This window comes from Giardia intestinalis, chromosome 1 (genome assembly GCF_000002435.2).
Source record: "Giardia intestinalis strain WB C6 chromosome 1, whole genome shotgun sequence".
NCBI classification, from domain to species: Eukaryota; Fornicata; order Diplomonadida; family Hexamitidae; genus Giardia; species Giardia duodenalis.
Window position 1 is genome coordinate 48,147 of NC_051856.1, and position 19,600 is coordinate 67,746.

Below are 19,600 nucleotides of genomic sequence, written 5' to 3' on the forward strand. Positions count from 1 at the left end.
TGGGGCTACGCACGTATAGACAGAAGCTTGATTACGCCGATAACTTTTTTAGTTGCTTCATCAAGGTCGCTTATATCGACGTCGCTCGGAGTCACCAGTACCACCTGCACAGAGGTTTGAAGGATGGCGTCCAGCATTAGTTTGAAGGCCCTCTTTCGGCGGGTCGCATCCATAAATACGTCCCACTCATCAATCTGGGCGTATCGCGTTTTTATTACAAGCCAGCATGAGACCATAAAGCATAGGGATATGAACGTGCTTTCACCTCCGCTGAGGCTTGTCGCTCCACGCGTAGTCGATCGGATATCAATAGATCCTTTGGATGAAGCGATTGTCGTAATCGGTTGTTGATTGGCATCGTCGGAGGTCTCATCTACATTGACGTGTGATCTGCTTGGTGGTTCTACACTCCACGAGGCATGTAGTTGAGCACCACATATGTCGTAGTATCTATCTGTGACTTGCTTGTCAATGAGCTCGAGCAGTTTAGGGGAGACAACGGGGAGCGCAGGGAACTGGAAGTACAATCGCTGGTTAATACCAGTGATCTCAGACGTCTGCATAAAATGAAAGCTTATGTCATGCTCTGCGTATGAGCGAATAGATGTCAATTTGATTAATTGCCGCACAGCAATCTCCCCAAGTGAGGATATCTCCTGCAATATAGCAGTGTACTCTTTGGTCTGCGCTCGGATTTCATCCTCTATCCTCAATAGATGCTGCTTTTCTGCCTCTATGTCGCCATTGAATTCCTGTGCCAATTCATGCTTCTTCTCCTCTATTCGCTGGATCTCTTCAGACACAGCAGATAGTAAGTTATTTATGTTAATGAGAAGTTGCTCATTGTCTTCATAAGAGCTATCAGGAATGCTCTTTATATCTTTGGCATCTTGTCCTTCGGCAAAGATGGAGTAATCTGCAAGGAAATCTACCAAGAGAAACGCTAAGCGGGTGACAGGATTGTAATAAGAGGAATCGATGTTCTCGTTTGCACACAATATCGCATATAGCTCCCGGAACGGTGAATGGTTTTGGTCCACCACATGCTCTGCAGAGCTCAAACCGTTGTCAATTGGAGGATTACATGGCTGTGCTCCTCTCAGTGACAGTGACTCAGAAAAAACAGTAGCCTGCCTTTCTCTGTACTCAGGTACCAAATTGGACAAATTCTCAAATACTTCTAGAAATGTTTGCAAGTCGTTCAAAGTAGCGCTCTGAGCTGAGGTCAAGAAAGCCCTCAGTGTCTTGACTTTCGCTTTGCATGTAGTAATAGCATTTTCGGTTTGACTTATCTGCTTGTCCAAGTCTTCGGCCTGTATACTCTCCCTGTGAGCAATCTTCTCTGAGAGCCTGTCTTCTAGCACAACTACGTCAGCCTCGCACTTATCATATGTCTTTTGTTGTTGTTCAACTATGTCCTGCTTATTTTTAAGAGAGGCATTTGATCTTTCTAGATCACTTGTCATCTCGGCTAGCTTGCTTTCCAGGGTTGCGAGTTTCAACCCAGACGATTCTACGATTGCACGAGAGCGCTCCAATTGTCTTCTCGCACTTTGCATCTCTCGTTGCTGTGCGTTATAGCATTCAACACTTTGTGCATACTGCTGCTTGAGGTGAATTAATCTACTATTATTGGCCTCCATTGTCTGCAGGACTCGGGCCGCTTCTGCGGAAATGGATTCCAACTCTGCTTGAAGCTCGCTCTTCTTCAGAGTTTCCTGGGCCTCTATTACGCTCAGTTTGGCCACTGAATAATTGGACTCAAACTCGGCCTTTGCCATCTCATAAGCGCGCTGCTGGCGTTGAATCTCTGATTGTAGGTTTGATTGGTTGGTGGTAGCTGAATAAAGACTCTGGGCCTTGATTGACCCTTGATTACTATATGCTGGTTTCATAATAACGCTATTTTTGGCGCCGATAAACATGATGCATTCTCTGTCCTTAGGAAGGCATTGAAAAGACACATGCAGCTTCTTTCCTACCTCCAAGACAGTGCGTGCGACCTCGAGGGTCTCGCAGATGACTAATCTGGATAGTTGGACCTTTAGCTGGAGGACTTCTAGAGCGAAGGGAGAAGAATTACCAAGGCACTGCATCACAGACAGGACCTTATCTCTATAGACTGGACCCAGCTCATGAACAAGCATGTTGTACTCATCCATGGTAGGAATGGTCGACCTCAAGAGATTCATAAGCTGTATGCTTCGGCCTAAAATATTTCTGAGCCTATGCTCGTCATTCTTATCCCTATATGCTATTGTATTTAAAAGGCTTGGGCCTATAACACGTCTGATTATTGGTGCAAAAGCTGATGACGACTCCTTTACCCATATATATGCCGCAAGCGGGGCTACCACACCACCCGAAAAGGACTCTGCTTTGACTTTAGTATAAATTTGATAGTTTGCTGGGTACAACGAGCTGATGCATTTCTCTGGCGCGGTAGTGCCAGAGGCCTCCAACTCTAGCTGTCGTTGCAAATAGTTCAATTGGTTTTTTGCGTTCTCGCACTTTTGGCGAGCTTCTGCCTCCCTGTCTTGTCTCCACTCTCTCTGCTTGAATACGCTCAATAGTGCAGACTCCAGTTTGCTCTTTTGCGTCTGCAGTTGCATCAGCTTCAGTTGCAAAGAGTGCTCCTCTGCTTCTAACCTCTTGTGTTCTTCGCTCTTCTCCGGAGGGGCAAGACACTCCTGCGCATCTGCTACCTTGCTGAGAAACTCAGTGTGCTGGGCAATTTCCTTCTTTAGCAATGCCGCGTCTTCATGTCCAGTCTTCATCATGCTCTCCAGGGTATTAATGTGTCTTGCAGTTGCTTCTAACTCACTCTTCTGTGCAGTTAATTCATCAACGAGATCCATCAACTGCTTCTTGCCTTCGTCTAAATGCACAGTTAGCTCATCTATTTCTATATTGCAACGCTTTAGATATGGCTCTAGATTTGCTTTTGCATCCTGCTGGCGTTCATATTCGGCAAAGAGCTGCGCAAGCTCCCTCTTCTCTGCTTGTTCAACATCGAGTCGGTGATTTTGGACATGCACCCGGTGTTTCTGAATGGATAAAGCGACCTTCTTCAGGCCCACCTTATTGAGATTTACGTCTGCCTCATGGTATTCCTTCATTGCCTTGATTCTTCTTCCAACGCGCTTTCTATCCTGCATAAGATGCTTGAGGCCTCCTGCTATGCGCCTGCTACCTGCGATGGAGTTTTCCAAAGAGAGCTGAGAGTTTGCTAGATTCGCTTCTATCTCATCAAAAGACATGGCCGTGCTGAAGATCTTGTATCGATCAACTGGCTTCATGCGCACAAGGACCTTCATTCTCGATTGAGAGACCATCGTGATCTCATTGTCTGGAAAGTGGCCCATGTCAACCAGGATAGAGTGGGCCCGCTCGAAGGATATTCGCTCAAATTGGGGAGTGGATTTGGTGCTGGGGGGAAAGCTTGTACACAAAAAAAAATTGGTGACTTCGTTTGTGACCGTCCGCTTCAATCCAATAATCGGCCCAGAAAATTCAGAGCCCCCTTCATAATAGAAGTAGGCAATCACAGAACATTGTGTAGTTTGTACATTTGTACTTGTGTCTTTTAGGCAAACTACTGTTTTTAAATTCGAAAATCTCTCGCAGTTATCACGGATATTTTTTGCCTTTCCACCTAGGACAAAGTGGATGGCCTGGAGGATGGACGACTTCCCCGCACCGTTTGGGCCATGAATAAGAGATACCGGGCATTCAAAGTCCACCACCTTGTCTCTATGTGTAAGGAAGTTCGTTATGTGCAGCCGAAGAATGTATCCTGTTCTAGTATACATCACTGGGTGCCTCGGAACATTGAATATGTCAGCGACTGTTTTATTTGGATGACGCGCCAGGGCTGCAATTTCGTCTGGAAGAGTAGCATTAAGATTGTCCTGGTGGTTCATTTTGTTTAATGCAGAAGATTGGAAATCTCACAGCATCACTAAACAACCCTGTTAAACGATTGGAGGATCTCTCTAGCAGAATATCCTGTGAGAGCATAGCAGCACCATTCATTATCTCCTAGTAGAGTGGGGGAGAGCGCCTGAAGAGCTTGGCAAAGTTCTGGTGGCTGTTGACCAATTCGGTCCATAAGAATGCTCACCAGTAATTCAACATAGCTCTTAGCAAGTGTGTAGCAGGACTCTGTGTCGACTTCCTTCAAAAAGCTCTCAAGGCTGTTCTTGTCTGGAAACAAATCCCATCTTCTGATTATGTCTAATATTTCCTTATAGTTTTGATCGCTTTGTGCCAAGAGCACCAATATATGGGGAGCAAGAACCAATGCATCATTGCTTATTCCAAACATGTGGTCACTCAGAAGTTCCGCAAGCTTCTTTGAATGCACCTCCTGACCAGAGACTCTATAAAAGATATCGCGGCTTAGATACTGCGAACTGAGCAAATTGTAATAGCAGGATAGCATCTTAGCGACCAGTAATTTCCCAATATCAACACATATAAGAGCTAGCTCCTTGCTTTGGAGGAATCCCAAGAGCATGTTGGTCCCTTCGCTACTGAACATGGTGGTGGCGCCACACAGTATGGGCCTTGTATCCCTATTGAGAGCTGGAAGTGTGCCTGGATTGTACGCAGCAGGAAGACTATCTATAAGTCTTTGAATGCCTATACTTGCCAAAGCACGACGAGACCTCTTGCTATACTCACCAAATTCTTTGTCAAAGAAAGCCATGTAATTCAGCGGTTCAGCATTCTGTGCCTGGATATCCTGAACCTGTTGAATAATTACCACATCGTCTGTTATAGCAGTATCAGATATGTCTGTAGTCTGATTTTCTTTACTTTCCCTATCACAGTCTACTTGTTTCCCCTCTCCTTCTTGATCATGGGAATCAATGTGATGAGAGAGCTGAAGTGGAGGACTGCATGGAGCCGATGTTTGGGTGTTTGGTGGCTCTCTCTCACGTGGGGTTCTCTGCACGTTTTCAAATCGAAGAATTGAGACCATTGAAGGATCATGCCTTTGCTTGTACAGGGGGCTGCTTGTGCCTTTGAACGACGAGTCCAGAGTATTAATCAGCCGATTGCTTTTCTGAACTGAGTTATCAGTAGGTGCCAATCGGGGCCGAAGCTTTGTTTTAGGTTGAGATAATAACTGTTCCGCTGTTTTCACATGATGCTCCTTCATGTGCTGTGTTAGCATATCAATAACTGCTGTGTATATCACTTCTTCCTCGAGGAGTAGTACCCTCTCTTTGGAAGGGTGAACATTGGGGTCACAGCCACCAGGATCAACTGCAATCCATAGTATCCCTGCCTGAATGGTGCTAAAAGCAGATAGATATATATCAACTACACTCTGAACGGCATTCTTTAGACGTGGGTACTGTACCCTTCGACCATTAATAAATATCAGAAGATTAATAAGGCGTTTGTCTTGTCGTGAATGATCTACTGGATCAACGAAGTAGAAAGATAGCTCTCTGCATGTATCACAAGGATAGTGCTTGACGAGAGACTGAACCTGCAGCGGCTCGGTCCCACAACCTTTAGTTTGACTTAATAATGCAGTCAATACTTGGAGGAACCGCTGGTACCTTGTCGTCGTAGAGCTGAAGTGGAGGGTTGCAGTTCCAAACTCAATAGTGTATGAAATAAGCGATAGCATGCCGGATATGTGTTGTGTGTCGTTGAGCCAAGATTGAATCTCTCTTTGAATGGCCTGGGGATTATCTATAAACGAAATAGAATATTCTCTCGTAGGGTTAGCAGCAGAAATAGATATTAAGAGCTCTTGCAAATCTAAACTAGTTTTCGAACTGCGGATTTGATTACGCCTAATTGGTTCTGCATAGAAGAGATCGGTAACACAAATTATGGTGAAAGAATCCGCCTTTAAGGTGCTGATGAAGAAGTCAGTGTGCTCAGATGTAAGTGTCTTTGGGTCGAAGTGAAGCTTTCCGTCTATGTACACGGCCACGTATGCAGGTTGATTCTTTGTTTTGGAAACAACTATCATACGGCTTACATAACTAATAGATGAAAGAGCCTCTCCTCTGAAACCAAAGGACTGGATACTGTAAATGTCACTAAAGGTTTCAATCTTGCTCGTTGCAAACCGGTGGCAGAGGAGGGAGTAGTCTGTCCGTTCTATGCCGTGGCCTGTGTCGCAAACCATTAGCAGATCATAGCAATTGCTGCTAACGAACAACCTGATTGTTGGTGCATCTGCATCAGTCGCGTTTTCTACCAGCTCCTTGGCAACGTTAAATGGTCGCTGGATCACCTCTCCTGCAGCCATTTTGGCTACTGTTTCGGGGTCCAAAATGCGGATCGGGGGCATTTTCGAGGATCTTGAGGGTCAAGAAGGCCTAAAAAGGCTCAAAAGTAGCAATAATTAAAAAAGATCATGACAGATGTCTATCACCACGACCAGGAGGAATCGGAGTCTCTTATTTCGAAGTATCTCGGATCGGACAGCGAGGAGTCGTCTGAGGATACCAGTCGCGCCACTCCCGAAGAGCAAGCCCATCAAGTCATCAATAAAAGTGTAGAGGCCATCGCAGAATCCATCGAAACGGGAAGATGGGATATCATATATTCCTCCTTTTCAACCCTCAGCGACTCCTTTGGAAAGTACCATCGCATGCTGCGCGGCGAGATGCCCAGAAATTGGCTTCTAGCCATGCATCGTGTTTTGGAAACCTTTGCTGAATGCTCATCAAGCGGAGCATCCACCATAGCGAGATCTAACCGGAAGTATTTCAACGCGCTTAAGACGTTTCTTGAAGACGAGAAGAACCGGCCTGTGGTCTCTTATGTGCGTGCTGAGTATGATGCATATCTAAAGAAGCAGCTAGAAGATGCCTCAGAGGCTCAGGCAGTAGGGGCGATGGTCCCCATGGTGGAGATAAAAAGGGATGACGGACTGAACGTAGCAAGGATACTGAGCTTCTTCCGAATATCTTTTGAGTCTGAGGATGAGCATCTGGCCATTGTTCAAGATGAAGTGGCTGCACCAAATGCACAGGAAGCCACTACTTTGACCATTTCAGGCCATGAGATTTTCAAAGTGGCGACTCTGCACATAAACAAGCATAATTTCTCCCAGTTGCATGCACACCTTCTTCGTTCTGATTCTCCCCGGCATATCTTACATGCATACGTCCTATTTCTCGAGAGATTGGCTGCAAGCGGGTGTGTGGACTACCCCTCCGATGTGCAGGCATGCCTAAGGTGCATCCTTGCGCTTTTGCAGCAGAATGACAACAAGAGCTTGCTGGGACAGACGTATGATAGCACTGCTCAGGAGCCGAGCTTGTCCACACCATTTATTACTAGACTCCTGACGGGACTGTCCAGCCTGAGTAATCTATATGAGCTGAAGGACGTAATATACTACATTTACTTGTCTGTTTTCATATCTTATTATTCCACCAATGGGAAACTAGAGTCCGCCATATTTCGCACTGTGGCCAACTACGCTAAGAATCTGTTGCGCGATGGATGCTCTGCCACTGTGCGCTATGGGGATGTTCTCAGTACCTGTTCCAATGCTTCTAAGTCCGCATCTGTTGACCCTCTGACCCTGGTGCCCACATGCAGCGACGATGTTGCGCCTGTCCCCCAAAGTAGTGAGCTGTTGAGGGCAGAGTTTACCAGAACCTTCCCAGAGGCTTCTAAGATCTTCACTACTTATCTGGCTGGGCACGTGTTCTTTAGGTCCAAGTATCTATATTTGCTTTACGTAGCAGGAACCCAACGTCCAGGCTCTCTTGCTGGCAATGCAGCTATTCCCTTGCCGGAGATCACCGAGGAGGTTACCCGTAAAGCCCCACGAGAGGGAGTTTCGTTTCCGTTCACTAAAGAGGCTATTAGTGAAGATCGAGGCATTTCAGAGAGCGGAGACAAGTACGACGAGGTTATGGAGAGGAGGCATTGGCAGCTATCGTATGTTAGGCTGGCCATCGCTTGCTCCCTCGATAACGAGCTGTCACCGTACACATATGACCTCTTCATGTCTGAGCAAGAGCGTACCGTGGAGGACGCGAGGAAAGTGCGCGATTCTCGTCACACCGACGAAGTCAGTCTCCTGGCACTCAATCATACTGACATAGACTACATCTTTCTGCGCTTGCACTACTGCATTGGAATCAAGGCATTCGCCAATGGCCGGATGCATCAGGCCTCAACGCATCTCCTTTTGATCAGCAGTCTTTTCAAGGGCGAGCGCCAGACGATATCCCCTTTTCTACCCTCTGTGCACGCCTTCGAAGCGGAGAGCATCGTATCGTGGCTAGACAGCGACCTGATAGAGGCCGCCTGCCTTCTATCTACGCTCTGTAGTAAGTTCGCTCTACTTCATAACCGGGCACACACAGTGGCTAACCAGCACCTGACCCCTCTTCAGAGGCTAGTTTTACAGAAGATTCTGCAGCTCGTTGACGTCGGTCGCCAAGTTAACGCCACTCCATATGAGTACGCTATTGCTCTTGCGTTCAAGTGCTTATCGCACAACAACCATGACGGGGCCATAAGCGCAATCATCACATGCCCCACGTGGCGCTGTTTAAGGTACTACAATACACATTATGAAAGGTGCTTAGAGGAAGCCATAAAGGTCTTGTCACTAAAGTTTTGGATAATGAACTATCATGCAGTGGTATCTTCAATCTATCTAATTGACCTTGCAAAGACCTACGGGCTCTCAGAGGATAAGATCAAGACCTGTCTCAGGGGCGTGTCCAATATTCATATCAAGGAGGACATTGTAGAGTTCCGCATTCAGTAAACTACCCGTAGTAGCATGCACGGGCACAATCAAGTGCATGCCCTGCAACGTGCGTCTGGGTTTGAGTGCGCTGCTCATGCGTCTATGCAAGGCATATGAAAAACCTCCAGGCTACTCACTTAGCGCTTTAGGAGCACACGTCTAGTACGTTATAGAAATTTAAATAAACGCATTGAACAGGGGGCAATATCTTTAGACAAGATTATCCTATTATACTATACACTACAATTTGGTTACACAGAGGGCGACGGCATCATACAGAGCTTGTACTACGAGTGTCACATCTTACGATTCTGTTAACGGATACTATATACCCTCCCGCCTGTAGCTTTTCCGAAAACCAAGTGTTGCTGAGATTCGTCGTGAGCAATGCTTGGGCTTTTATCACTACAAATTGGTTGTCTAGGAGCCGGATGCATAAACCTGTGTGCTTCTGGATCAGATATATGTGCTCCAGATGGAATTTGTCGTATTACATGTAATAAACAAGACGAGTGCTCTGAAAAACTGGGTCTTCCGTCTCGGTTAGTAGGATGCATAAGTCAAGCATGCTATCAAGCATGCTCTTACCAGGGCACGTGCATTTACCCTGCAGGCCAGAAGTGCACCAATGGGCACTGCTCCATGGGATGTACTAATAACCAGGGATGCGGAAAGGATCAGCGCTGCATCACCTCTGGTTCTGCTGAAGGAGTGTGCGGCTGGAGCTGCAAAGGGTCTTGTGCAGGCCGGACCTCTTGCGGAATAGACGGCATCTGTCGCCAGACATGTGCTAGTGACACCGACTGTCCCACTGGCTCCGTCTGTAGAGACGAGTCTTGCTTCAGGACATGCACGGAATCCAAGGAGTGCTTATCAGAGGGGAGGCTTCACTGCTGGAATGGCGTCTGCAGGCAGAAGTGCGCCCAGGCCACCGACTGCCCCAGTGGCTACATGTGCTCGCTCGCAGGAGACTGCGAAAAGGTCTGCCACTTCAACGCGGACTGCAGCGTTATCACTGGAGAGGCGTGTATTAATGGGCACTGCAAAGACGGGTGCAAGGATGATGCTGACTGTTCTTCCTCACAAACCTGCAACATCTCCACCTCATCAAGTACGGGCACCTGTGTCTGGAAGTGTAGCACCGATTGCTCTGCAGATCAGGTTTGCGGGGCTGACGGTATCTGCCGCAACCAATGCAGCAAGTGCCAGGACAAGGAAGAATGCCTCTACGGCTCTTGCTTTAAGAAGTGTAACAGTGATATTGACTGCACAGGAACCCCAAATCTGTCCTGCATAGGCTTCCACTGCATGGCTGTCTGCGTCAGCAACGTGGATTGCACAGGCGGCCGGCTGTGCTCCTTCGAGGGAACCTGCAACTACCAATGCAAGGGCGTTGCCTGCCCACACCCTTCCCTGTGTGCACTGGATGGGGTGTGTCGCTTCAAGACCGAGACGTGCCAAGATGGTTACACCAAGGGCCTGGATGACGGATTCTGCTATCTGACATGTGACTCCAAAAACAGCGACAGTCCCTGCGATCCAATGAGGACAGGCACAAACAATAAGCCCTTGGACCCCAGTGTTTTCGAGAGCAACGCCAATTACAATCCTCAGCAGCTGGCTGCCCAAGCCACATCTCCCCTGAACCAGATCTCTATGACCTGTGCCGGCGGTAACCTGTGCAAGGCTGGCTGCATCATCGACAGCGACTGCCCGCTGCTGAGCGTGTGCGACCAGGAGACCCACAGATGCGTGCGGCGAGCGGACGCCCCCGTTTTGGCAGAGATAAAGGGCTGTTGGCACGAGGACATCAGCCTGCAAGCAAGCTATGGAAACCTATCATTCACTTTAAACGTGCGTCCCAGAAACACCGCCGAGTGCAGGGCAGCGTTTTCCACGATGGCCATTGTCCGACTCAACCTATCAGACTACGAAGACACCATAGTGCAGACTCTATCCGATTTTAGCTTCTCAAATACAAACATGATAAGGCTCGCGTGTAATCCCAGCTCCTTGCAGAGCTGCAAGCTGGCGATGATAACAAGCACGTCCGCCTCTGTTTCCATAGAGTCAGCGACGCATATCATGTCGACTATTATAAGTGACACAGTTCTCGATAAGTACGACTATAACACTTGCTTTGTACCCATGCAATCTGCGATCAATCTGATTAAGTTGCTCGACGGTAGTCCAACACAACTATGTGTATTTATCGCATGGAATAGGTCGTGTCCGTATCTCTATAGTAACAAGCTTATAGCGTCGACCCTTGTCGTCCACTCTGATAATGGTTCGGTCTCTCAAGATGACAAGTATCACCTTCCTCCAGAGATCATGTTACCTTCAAAGGAAGTATATTGCACGGTAATAGATGAGAGTGATGAGAACATAGCCAACAAGGTTACGACTTACTTTAATGAAATATGGCTATCTGGTATCCTGTTCTTGGATTTACTGATCGATGAAGTGCAAACAGAGATACAAATTGAGCTATCCGGACTCACCACAACTTTTATGAAGGCTTGCATGCAAAGTGTCGGTGTCATTATTTCGCCTGTCAGTATTTTCAGTATAGTGAAGGGACATGAATCTGCCAATGGGGAATCCTGTGTTATCCCAGAAGCTATTCAACGAATTGTGCTAACAACAGTTGTTAAGGATTATGATATAAACGAATTTATAGTCTCAGAAAGAATCTTATCTTCTTTCTCTTATGCCTCGACAACATCATTGGTATCTATCTGTGGCACAGGATATCGCAGGACGACACCTTCTAAGGACTGTTATAACTTTTTCAGCAGTATCTCCAGTACAAATCTAAGTACCTTAGATGGGTATATGCGCATAGCACTATATGATACCATAGATAGCATGTCCACTAATCCAGTAATTAGATCTATCTTCTATTACACAACATACAACCTTGGGTGCTATAACGGAACCGTAGTCATAGTGGAACCCACAGTCCTCAGCCTGCGCCTCCAAGAGTCTGGGGCCAAGGATTGCAGCATCCCTACCCTGGAGCAGGCCGCCATCTGGCAGGGAGTCGACCTTGTCAACGTGTCAAGTACCCGTCTGAATGAGGCCGGCGCCCTCGTCTACACGATCACTGCCGAGATATACACCAACTCCTCCATGCTCCTTTCAATGGGGAAGCTTGCAAAGCAAGGCACCTTCAGCAGAGATACAGACGTGCTCAGGTTCTCGTGCGAAACAGACTGGGTACCGGGTTTTGGCACGGAGTACGCTGGAATGAGTTGCCAGAGAGTCCTTGCCGAATTGTGGAACAAAAAGGAGACAGCCCTCGTGGGCCTCACCATAGACGGCGTCACTAACACTAGTATACACTCGGGGTTCATCCCCAGCATCACAATCCAATCCCAGGACTACAACACCACGTACATCATCACCTTCTCCGTTGCCGCGGCCTTTGCTGTGGCGCTGAACGCTATGGCAATCGTTTTGTGGGTCCGGCTAAATAAAGATGTCAAGGCCCTAAACCTTAAGATAAAAAACCGACATTATCAAAGAAATCAACACAACCAGGGGGTTAACAGTATTGTATTAGGTTCTAATTAGTGTATGCTTTTCGGTATAACTGTAAATGAAGTTTATCTAGCTTTAGATGGCTTTGTATATATCTAGTACTACAACTGGTACATTAATGTAAGCCTAAAGTAAAAAGCATAATATACAATACCACCAGCATTCAGAGATAGGCCCTTGTAACAAGAGTGGTATTGGTAGACATATGGACACTACTACAAGCAGTTTCAAAAGATTCATATTGTATTATAATACAATTTAAACATGAATAAGAACAGTTATGTCCAAAACCCCAGTGACTACAATCTCGTGAGCAGTCACTGTCGCAAGATTCATGCACATAAATTAGTTGACAGTGTTCAGTATGTTTGGTTATCCTTTAAAAAGTATTATGGTAGATTCAATTGTGCCTACTCCAAGCGTACTTCTACCAAGATACTGCCTCAAGAAAGTGCTTGGGGCAGGGTCATATGGTAAAGTTTACTTGGCGATGGACCTAGAAAATGATACGGAGGTTGCAATTAAACTAATTAACTATAGCGAGCTTCCACAGAGCCTAAAGGTTATACAGGATGAGGAGATAACATTGCTCAAAACCATACGGCACCCACACATTGTCAGGATGATTGACTCCTATCATGACAGGCAGCAAAACCTGATCTGCACAGTGCTTCCTCTGTTTCCCCGCGGAGACCTTGCTAGATTTATCAGACACAATAGAGAAACACCGATTCCTGAGCCACAAATATGGTGGCTGCTGGCTCAGATGGGCAGCGCCCTGAGATTTTTGCACAGTGGAGGCAACGGAGCTTGCAGAGGGATCATTCACAGAGACGTTAAGCCAGCTAACATCCTCATCGACAACAATCTGTCGGTATATCTAACAGATTTTGGGATCTTTCGCTACATAGACGGTAACACTAAAGCTCTGACGTTCGCGGGTACCAGATGCTATATGGCCCCAGAGCAACTGTACAGACAAGCATATGACTGCAAGGTAGACATCTGGGCGCTAGGAGTAACGCTCTATGAAATAATGTGTAGGAAGGCTCTGTTCAAGCTCTCGGATGACGAATTCATCAAGAAAAGCATCAAGGCGATCAGGCCGCTTCTTGACTCTATCTCCATCTACAGTACAGAACTGAAGGAGGTACTAAAGAAGCTATTGACGATTAATCCAACGCAGAGGATTTCTACTGAAGAGTTATGTGAGCACCCCATTCTAGCAGGACTTGTGAAGCTAGCGGAGAGTGGACAAGTGCCACCACAGGACTTATATGCAGCCCTTCCTGTTATAGAAACAGCTACTCAGCACCACCCTAACTCGAGCTCACTTACCTTACTTAAGATACCTACCATTGATGTTGACGATCCCGAGATTGATGCTCTTGACAGGACGCCTATTATGCGGGCGGTCATCTTGGGTGGTCCTGTGACCATTGATCCCAGGTACACTAGATTTTCAACTTCACACGGGGTCACGGCATTAATGTTCGCAGCCGCCTATGGGAACACGCGTGCTGTGGAGCTGCTTGTGCAACACGAAGCAAAAATGGTGGACTCTGACGGGTTGTCTGCCATATTCTATGCTGTATATGCGAATGCCTTGGATGCCGTAAAGTTGCTCTTGGATGCAGAGCATGACATGCGTGACAACCGTGGATGTACTCCACTGGTAACAGCGGCACGGCAAGGTCGCAAAGAAATCGTTGCCTTTCTTGCACCGCGCATGGCTGGACTGCAGGGGAGAAGTGGCTGGACTGCACTGATGGCCGCAGCAACTAGCGACTCGGTTGATTGTATAAACGAGCTAGTCACATATGAGAAAGGGCTTATTGATAGCCACGGAGAAACTGCACTTATGAAGGCGGCAAGGTGCGACAGCGTAAATGCTATTAGTCTCTTACTCCCATATGAAGGCGACATTATCCGAAAAGATGGCAAGACAGCCCTGATGTCTGCAGCAGAACTGAGCAAAAACAATGCTTTACACCTTCTTCTTTGGCAAGCAGGGCTAGCCAAGCATGATGGAATGACTGCCTTAATGTTTGCCGCAAGAAAGGGTAACATAGAGGGAGTCGAGGTTTTACTACCTCTCGAAAAGACTCTGCAAAACTCTCGAGGCAACACGGCTCTGATTGAGGCGATCCTCACCAAGCAAGTGGTCGCTGCATACTGTCTTGTGCCCCATGAAGGGCATATTGCAGATCATTCCGGGACTACCCCGCTTATGCATGCGCAGATGCAGGGCCTTTTGGATCTCTGCCAGCTCCTTCAACAGAATTAAAAATGCGCCTTTGTCTAAAGAGTGGTTCCTGGTACCCTTTACCAAAGGAGGCAAAGGCTCAGGTTGCAGCTTTTCTCAGGAAAGCTGGAGAGGCAGTGCATCCAGATGCAAACGTTAGGTTCATTATCGCCCCACATGCCGGTCTGGTGTACAGTGGCTTGACTGCGGCGCACTCTTATTCATCCATCGACCCTACACGTTATACCTCAGTTGTTATGTTAGGTGTTTGCCACGCTTTTCATCAACGAGGCCTGTCTACGAGCCCATTTGCGTCCTGGGCCAATCCGTTGATGGAAAAGGGGTCGCCATCCCTCTCTATGGAGACAATTCCGGGTCTTCCTAGTTGCCAAAAAGATGATTGTGAGGAAGAACATAGTCTAGAGTTGCAAATACCTTTCCTCGCACACGTGTTTGCTAACCAAATTGAGGCTGGTACCGTCAAGTTTTCCGCGGTGTACTGCAGCTATGGTGCTACAAGGACAGAGATTGACTCCCTGATGGACTATGTCACCGAACACAACTCGCTTATCGTCGTGTCCAGTGACTTTTGTCACTATGGTCCACGGTTCCAATTTACACCGATGATACAAGGTAAAACAGCGAATGAAACAGTCACAATGCTGGATAATAAGTGCATAAATGGAGTTATGCTGGGCGCAAACTCGTTTGAAGAGGCTTTGAAAGAAACCCAAAACACCGTTTGCGGACAATACACCATATTGACGTGTCTGCGTGTTTTAGAGGGACTCAAATTGGACGTTAAGAAGGAGTTATTGTTCTACACCAAATCTGATGAGCCAAGGACGGCCCGTGACCACTCTGTTTCTTATGTCTCCATGCGAGGTATACAGGCATGCTGAAGTAGTTATGCCCGTAGTAAATGCTTGATAAAGGATGCTCTAGATACTATTAGTTGGCTAGATGTAGAAGGTAGAGTGTGTGCCCATAACTAGATGTGAAATGCGTGTTCACGAGACTGGCTCTAGTGGCTGAGCAATCCGACCTGCCTTATGTTCCATGACATAGGTCTCCTGCACCAGGCCATCGAACCACCAGTACGAAGCTGGCTTCAGCTGGGAAAAGTCGATGACGAGACGTCCGGACTCGTCACACGCCGTTTCTAGTTCTAGCATAAGTGCGCTTATGCACCCAGCCATGGCCTTGGGAGGAAGTTGCTCTAGACGCTGTACCAGTTCTTGCACTTCATCATAATAGGGCGACCGGAGACTTTTCTTTCGATTGAGACACTTGGGGAGCTTTCCTGGGGTGAAGTACTTGAAAATGGCGTTTATCATGTCATCCGGCGTGTCGAATAAAGCGACTGCAGAAGAGGGGGTAACACTTTGGTTGTACTTTGTTATGATGTCGTTTATAACGCCCAATACAGCTTGCGAATAAATACGGACTTGTTCTAGGATCACAGTGTTCGACTTATTGAACGTCATTGCGTTGCTTATTGTAAGACACAAATCACAAAACACGTCGCCAATGTGTGTGTACGTGTTCCCACTGCGGTTAGAAAGGCGTTGCTTTATCTCGGAAAGGCTACAAGGAAACTCTATAACGGCTTCATACTGCTGCTTCAGGTCTGGGTAATCGACGACCACAGGGTTTTGAAAGAGGGTAAAGCTATCCAGAGGCTTCATGCTATCTCGCAGAACCGTTCGGATGTTGAACTTATTCATGGTCTCCTTGATCTCTCTGATCAGCATGGTAACGAGATTGTTCTCGTCCTGCTTCATGTGCGTTCACGGTTTTACAGTAGAATCCATGGCAATTTCAACTAAAATAGCTAAAGTATTGATTTACATTTCAGTTATTTTTTGCATATCTCCACTTGTTTTTCATACCCAAATCTGCCAAATCCGCTCTTGTTAAACTAAAACCAGATAGTCAGCGGCATGCTATCTTTGACTACCATCAAGCCTAGGGACAGAGATTGCTACTCGATTACTAAGCAGCTTACTGAGCAGACTGCGATCCTCAAGGACAGTCAGGACTTTTCTTTAGCCGAATCTCTACAACGCGAAATCCAAAAGGCAAAGCAAGACATTCTTCAGAAGCTTAGCGTAGCAGAGGATGCACGGCAGGCTTTTGAGCGTGATTGTTTAGAGCAAGCTCAAAAGCTAGCCATGACGTCCGAACAGAAAGCGTGGGCCGAAAACGAGGCTCTTCTTCAAAAGGAGATAGAGGAGAGCATTGCACAACTCCAAGAGGACCAAGAGGTCGAGCTAAGGCGTCTAGAGTCTAAACTTTCATCAGACAACCCGAAGGTCTATTTTTCCTCTAAGGTTCTTGGGTTACGGAAGGAAGCAGCCACCCTCTTTAAGCTCAAAGAGTTTGAGAGAGCCAAGGAGTCTGCTGCTCTGGCGGACAAGGAGGAGAAGGCCTTTCTGGCCCAGCTAGAGCGTGAGCGGGTGAAGAAAGCGGACATCGAAAGGAAAAAGCTTTATGACAAGCACGATAAGGAGATAGCTGTGCTAGAGTATAGAAACTATCTCAAATTCTGTGAGTTCTGGACCACACGAAACGCGGCCTTGGCTGCTACAGCACAGAGGGGAAAGAATTTCAAGCAAGATCTAGACATCGCGCACAAAGAGGAGTACATCAACTTGCGAGCTCGTTGTGTTGATAGGGACATTGTTTCCAATCGTAAAAGCTATCAATCGGCATCAGCAACGTTTCGAGGCTCTTCCTTTCTCAAGCTCGCTCGCACACACGCCAGTGCGAACGAGTAAACTGGCGGAACAAGACAGTGAAGAAATAAATAACACAGAGCTAGTTTACATTACTGGATGGCGCCTCTTCAGGGTCGGCGAGTAGAGCCTGTTTAGCTGCATTCCTCTTAACCTCTTGAAGCAAGAGGATTTCTCGTATCTCTTCGGTAGTATCCATATCTAAAACTGTTTTATTGTCGATATTCTTTATGAGCAGCTCATAGGGGGCTAACAGCTTGACACAGTCCGGTGCCTTGGATGAAACAGCAGCCATCAGCGCGGTGGTTCCAACGGTCGTCTTCATCCCGCGCTCGTACCTGCAAAGAATCTTTGCGCACTCATACTGCCGATTGAAGCATGCAAACATCAACGCTGTGGTGCCCGGGGCTCTATTAAACGTGTTTGTTACCCTCTTGGAAAGCGTTTTGGCGAGAAGCTTGACTATCTTCGCGTGCCCCTTCTTGGCCGCAAGCATGAGACCCGTATACCCGCTGTTACTGACTATCTCTTCCTCAAAGTCCAGCAGAAAGTCTACTATTTGATAGTTTCCTCTGTCAGAAGCATACAAGAATGCAGTGAAGCCATCAATATCCTGTTTCTTCTGCTCACAAGGTGCGAGTATCTTAACCGCCTCCAAGTGGTTGCATTGTGCGGCAATCATCATTGCAGTTTGCAGGCCGTTAGATTGCAAGCCAGCTTCTTTATCCAACAGGGCCAGAATACACTCTGTATTGTTTCCGTGAGCTGCGTACATCAATGCTGACCATCCATTATCATCCTTCATTCCTGCCTCGTAGGGTATGAGCATATTGACGGCTTGAACATTGTTCGCCCTGGCTGCAGCCATCAGTGCGGTGTAATCGTTACAGTTAGACATTCCTGCTTCTCGTTCGATAAGATAGTCTAGCATGTCGTTCTTATTGTTGGCTGCAGCAACCATCAACGCGGTAAAGCCTCTGTTGTCTTGCTGCCCCAGATCAGTGCTGAGGAAGTTCTTATTGAGTTCCGTGAATGTAAATACTGTGCCAATCATCAGTGTTGTCCATCCAAAGTGACGAAGAAGCCGAAATTCGTCTATGAACAGCTCATTTGCGCACTCGGTCTTCCCCGACACCGTGGCCAAGCGAAGGGCAAAGTGCCCAGACTCTGTGGATATATTACGTTCGTAGGGCTTAAGAAGGCTCACGATCCCATGATTCCCGTTTCTTGCGGCAAACATCAGGGCTGTCATCCCACGCCATTCACCATTGGCAACAATCTGGTATCTGCATTCGTATCGCACTAGGCACTTAGCAATCTCAATATAACCGTTTTCTGCTGCATGTATTAAGGCTGTCTTGCCTGAGCGCTCAGCAAGACCCGCTTGATATGGAATCAAATTCATAACTGTGTCTATATCGTTTCTTAGAACAGCATTCATTAACTCTGTTCGGTTATTGACCCCCAGGACAATACCTCTGCGGGTGTTTAGATCAGCTACATGATCTGCTATTAGATGGTTCTTTAGCAGATTTGTGGCGGATGGACGATGCTCTTCCTCACTGGTTGCCATGAGCTGTACAACGTTATAGAGCTCATTACTATATTTGAGGCTTATTTCTGGAAAAGGATAGAGCATCCGTAGCTCAGCAGTCGAGATTGAAGGGTCAGAACAAAAGTGGTGATCGACAGTGGCCAAGCTGTGAATAAGTTTCGCCAGCGAATAGGTATCTGACACGTGAGATCGTGTACCTGTGAGCTTCACTTCGGGCGCGTCATACATCTGAGGTTGCTGTGCAGCGGACGTACTGGCAGCGTTGATACAACTCTGAGCCAAATTGCCTATCTTAAGGACCCCGAAGCTGTCGAAGTAGATGTGCTTGGGATCTAAACACCCATGAGGAAAGGAGTGGAGGCCGTCAAGGTTCTTCCAATTGTGAATATAAGAGAGACCGGCTAGACACTGCACTAAAATGTCCCATATCTCTTCTTCTGAAAAGGGCTCCTGGTGAAAAATACGGTCATCAATAACGTCCTGAAGAGAGCATCCAAAGGTCATGTCGGTGTAGACGTCATAAAATAAATTGGATACATTGTTCCGGTACGGGCTATACTTAACAAGATTGATGTGGTTTAAGAGGGATATTTTGTTGATATACGTGCTAATCTTCTCTTTGTACTTGTGTTTAAACCGTTTTAACGAGATCCTCTCGCAATAACAAACTCGGCCATTTAGATCATTAACGACCGTGCACAAGGGTTTTCCTTCGTTAATAACGGTATAGGAAAATTCGCTCTTATCATCTATCGATTTCATGA

General features: G+C 46.9%; 9 protein-coding genes across 9 annotated transcripts; 5 read left to right on the top strand and 4 right to left on the bottom strand.

The window, feature by feature from the left end:
- Positions 1–5: 5 nt before the first annotated feature.
- GL50803_007648 (SMC6 protein) lies at positions 6–3,923 on the bottom strand (the record flags this gene model as incomplete). Its single annotated transcript, XM_001704349.1, has 1 exon — positions 6–3,923. One exon carries the CDS (start codon positions 3,921–3,923, stop codon positions 6–8), a length of 3,918 nt encoding a protein of 1,305 aa, XP_001704401.1.
- Positions 3,924–3,961: 38 nt separating this feature from the next.
- Positions 3,962–6,322, bottom strand: GL50803_0016149 (Mlh1-like protein; the record flags this gene model as incomplete). Its single annotated transcript, XM_001704348.1, has 1 exon — positions 3,962–6,322. One exon carries the CDS (start codon positions 6,320–6,322, stop codon positions 3,962–3,964), a length of 2,361 nt encoding a protein of 786 aa, XP_001704400.1.
- Positions 6,323–6,388: 66 nt separating this feature from the next.
- GL50803_0024279 (uncharacterized protein) lies at positions 6,389–8,770 on the top strand (the record flags this gene model as incomplete). The annotated part of the gene is made up of 1 exon (XM_001704347.1): positions 6,389–8,770. One exon carries the CDS (start codon positions 6,389–6,391, stop codon positions 8,768–8,770), a length of 2,382 nt encoding a protein of 793 aa, XP_001704399.1.
- Positions 8,771–9,139: 369 nt separating this feature from the next.
- On the top strand, positions 9,140–12,331 carry GL50803_0094510 (Tenascin-like protein; the record flags this gene model as incomplete). The annotated part of the gene is made up of 1 exon (XM_001704345.1): positions 9,140–12,331. The coding sequence occupies one exon, from the start codon at positions 9,140–9,142 to the stop codon at positions 12,329–12,331; it is 3,192 nt and encodes a 1,063-aa protein (XP_001704397.1).
- A 358-nt stretch (positions 12,332–12,689) lies between these two features.
- Positions 12,690–14,585, top strand: GL50803_0016205 (Kinase, NEK; the record flags this gene model as incomplete). Its single annotated transcript, XM_001704343.2, has 1 exon — positions 12,690–14,585. One exon carries the CDS (start codon positions 12,690–12,692, stop codon positions 14,583–14,585), a length of 1,896 nt encoding a protein of 631 aa, XP_001704395.2.
- A 2-nt stretch (positions 14,586–14,587) lies between these two features.
- GL50803_00112932 (Cell motility MEMO family protein) lies at positions 14,588–15,445 on the top strand (the record flags this gene model as incomplete). Its single annotated transcript, XM_001704342.2, has 1 exon — positions 14,588–15,445. The coding sequence occupies one exon, from the start codon at positions 14,588–14,590 to the stop codon at positions 15,443–15,445; it is 858 nt and encodes a 285-aa protein (XP_001704394.2).
- A 108-nt stretch (positions 15,446–15,553) lies between these two features.
- Positions 15,554–16,327, bottom strand: GL50803_003493 (Bromodomain-containing protein; the record flags this gene model as incomplete). Its single annotated transcript, XM_001704341.1, has 1 exon — positions 15,554–16,327. One exon carries the CDS (start codon positions 16,325–16,327, stop codon positions 15,554–15,556), a length of 774 nt encoding a protein of 257 aa, XP_001704393.1.
- A 159-nt stretch (positions 16,328–16,486) lies between these two features.
- On the top strand, positions 16,487–17,323 carry GL50803_003491 (uncharacterized protein; the record flags this gene model as incomplete). Its single annotated transcript, XM_001704340.1, has 1 exon — positions 16,487–17,323. The coding sequence occupies one exon, from the start codon at positions 16,487–16,489 to the stop codon at positions 17,321–17,323; it is 837 nt and encodes a 278-aa protein (XP_001704392.1).
- A 40-nt stretch (positions 17,324–17,363) lies between these two features.
- Positions 17,364–19,598, bottom strand: GL50803_003490 (Kinase, NEK; the record flags this gene model as incomplete). Its single annotated transcript, XM_001704339.1, has 1 exon — positions 17,364–19,598. One exon carries the CDS (start codon positions 19,596–19,598, stop codon positions 17,364–17,366), a length of 2,235 nt encoding a protein of 744 aa, XP_001704391.1.
- Positions 19,599–19,600: the final 2 nt, after the last annotated feature.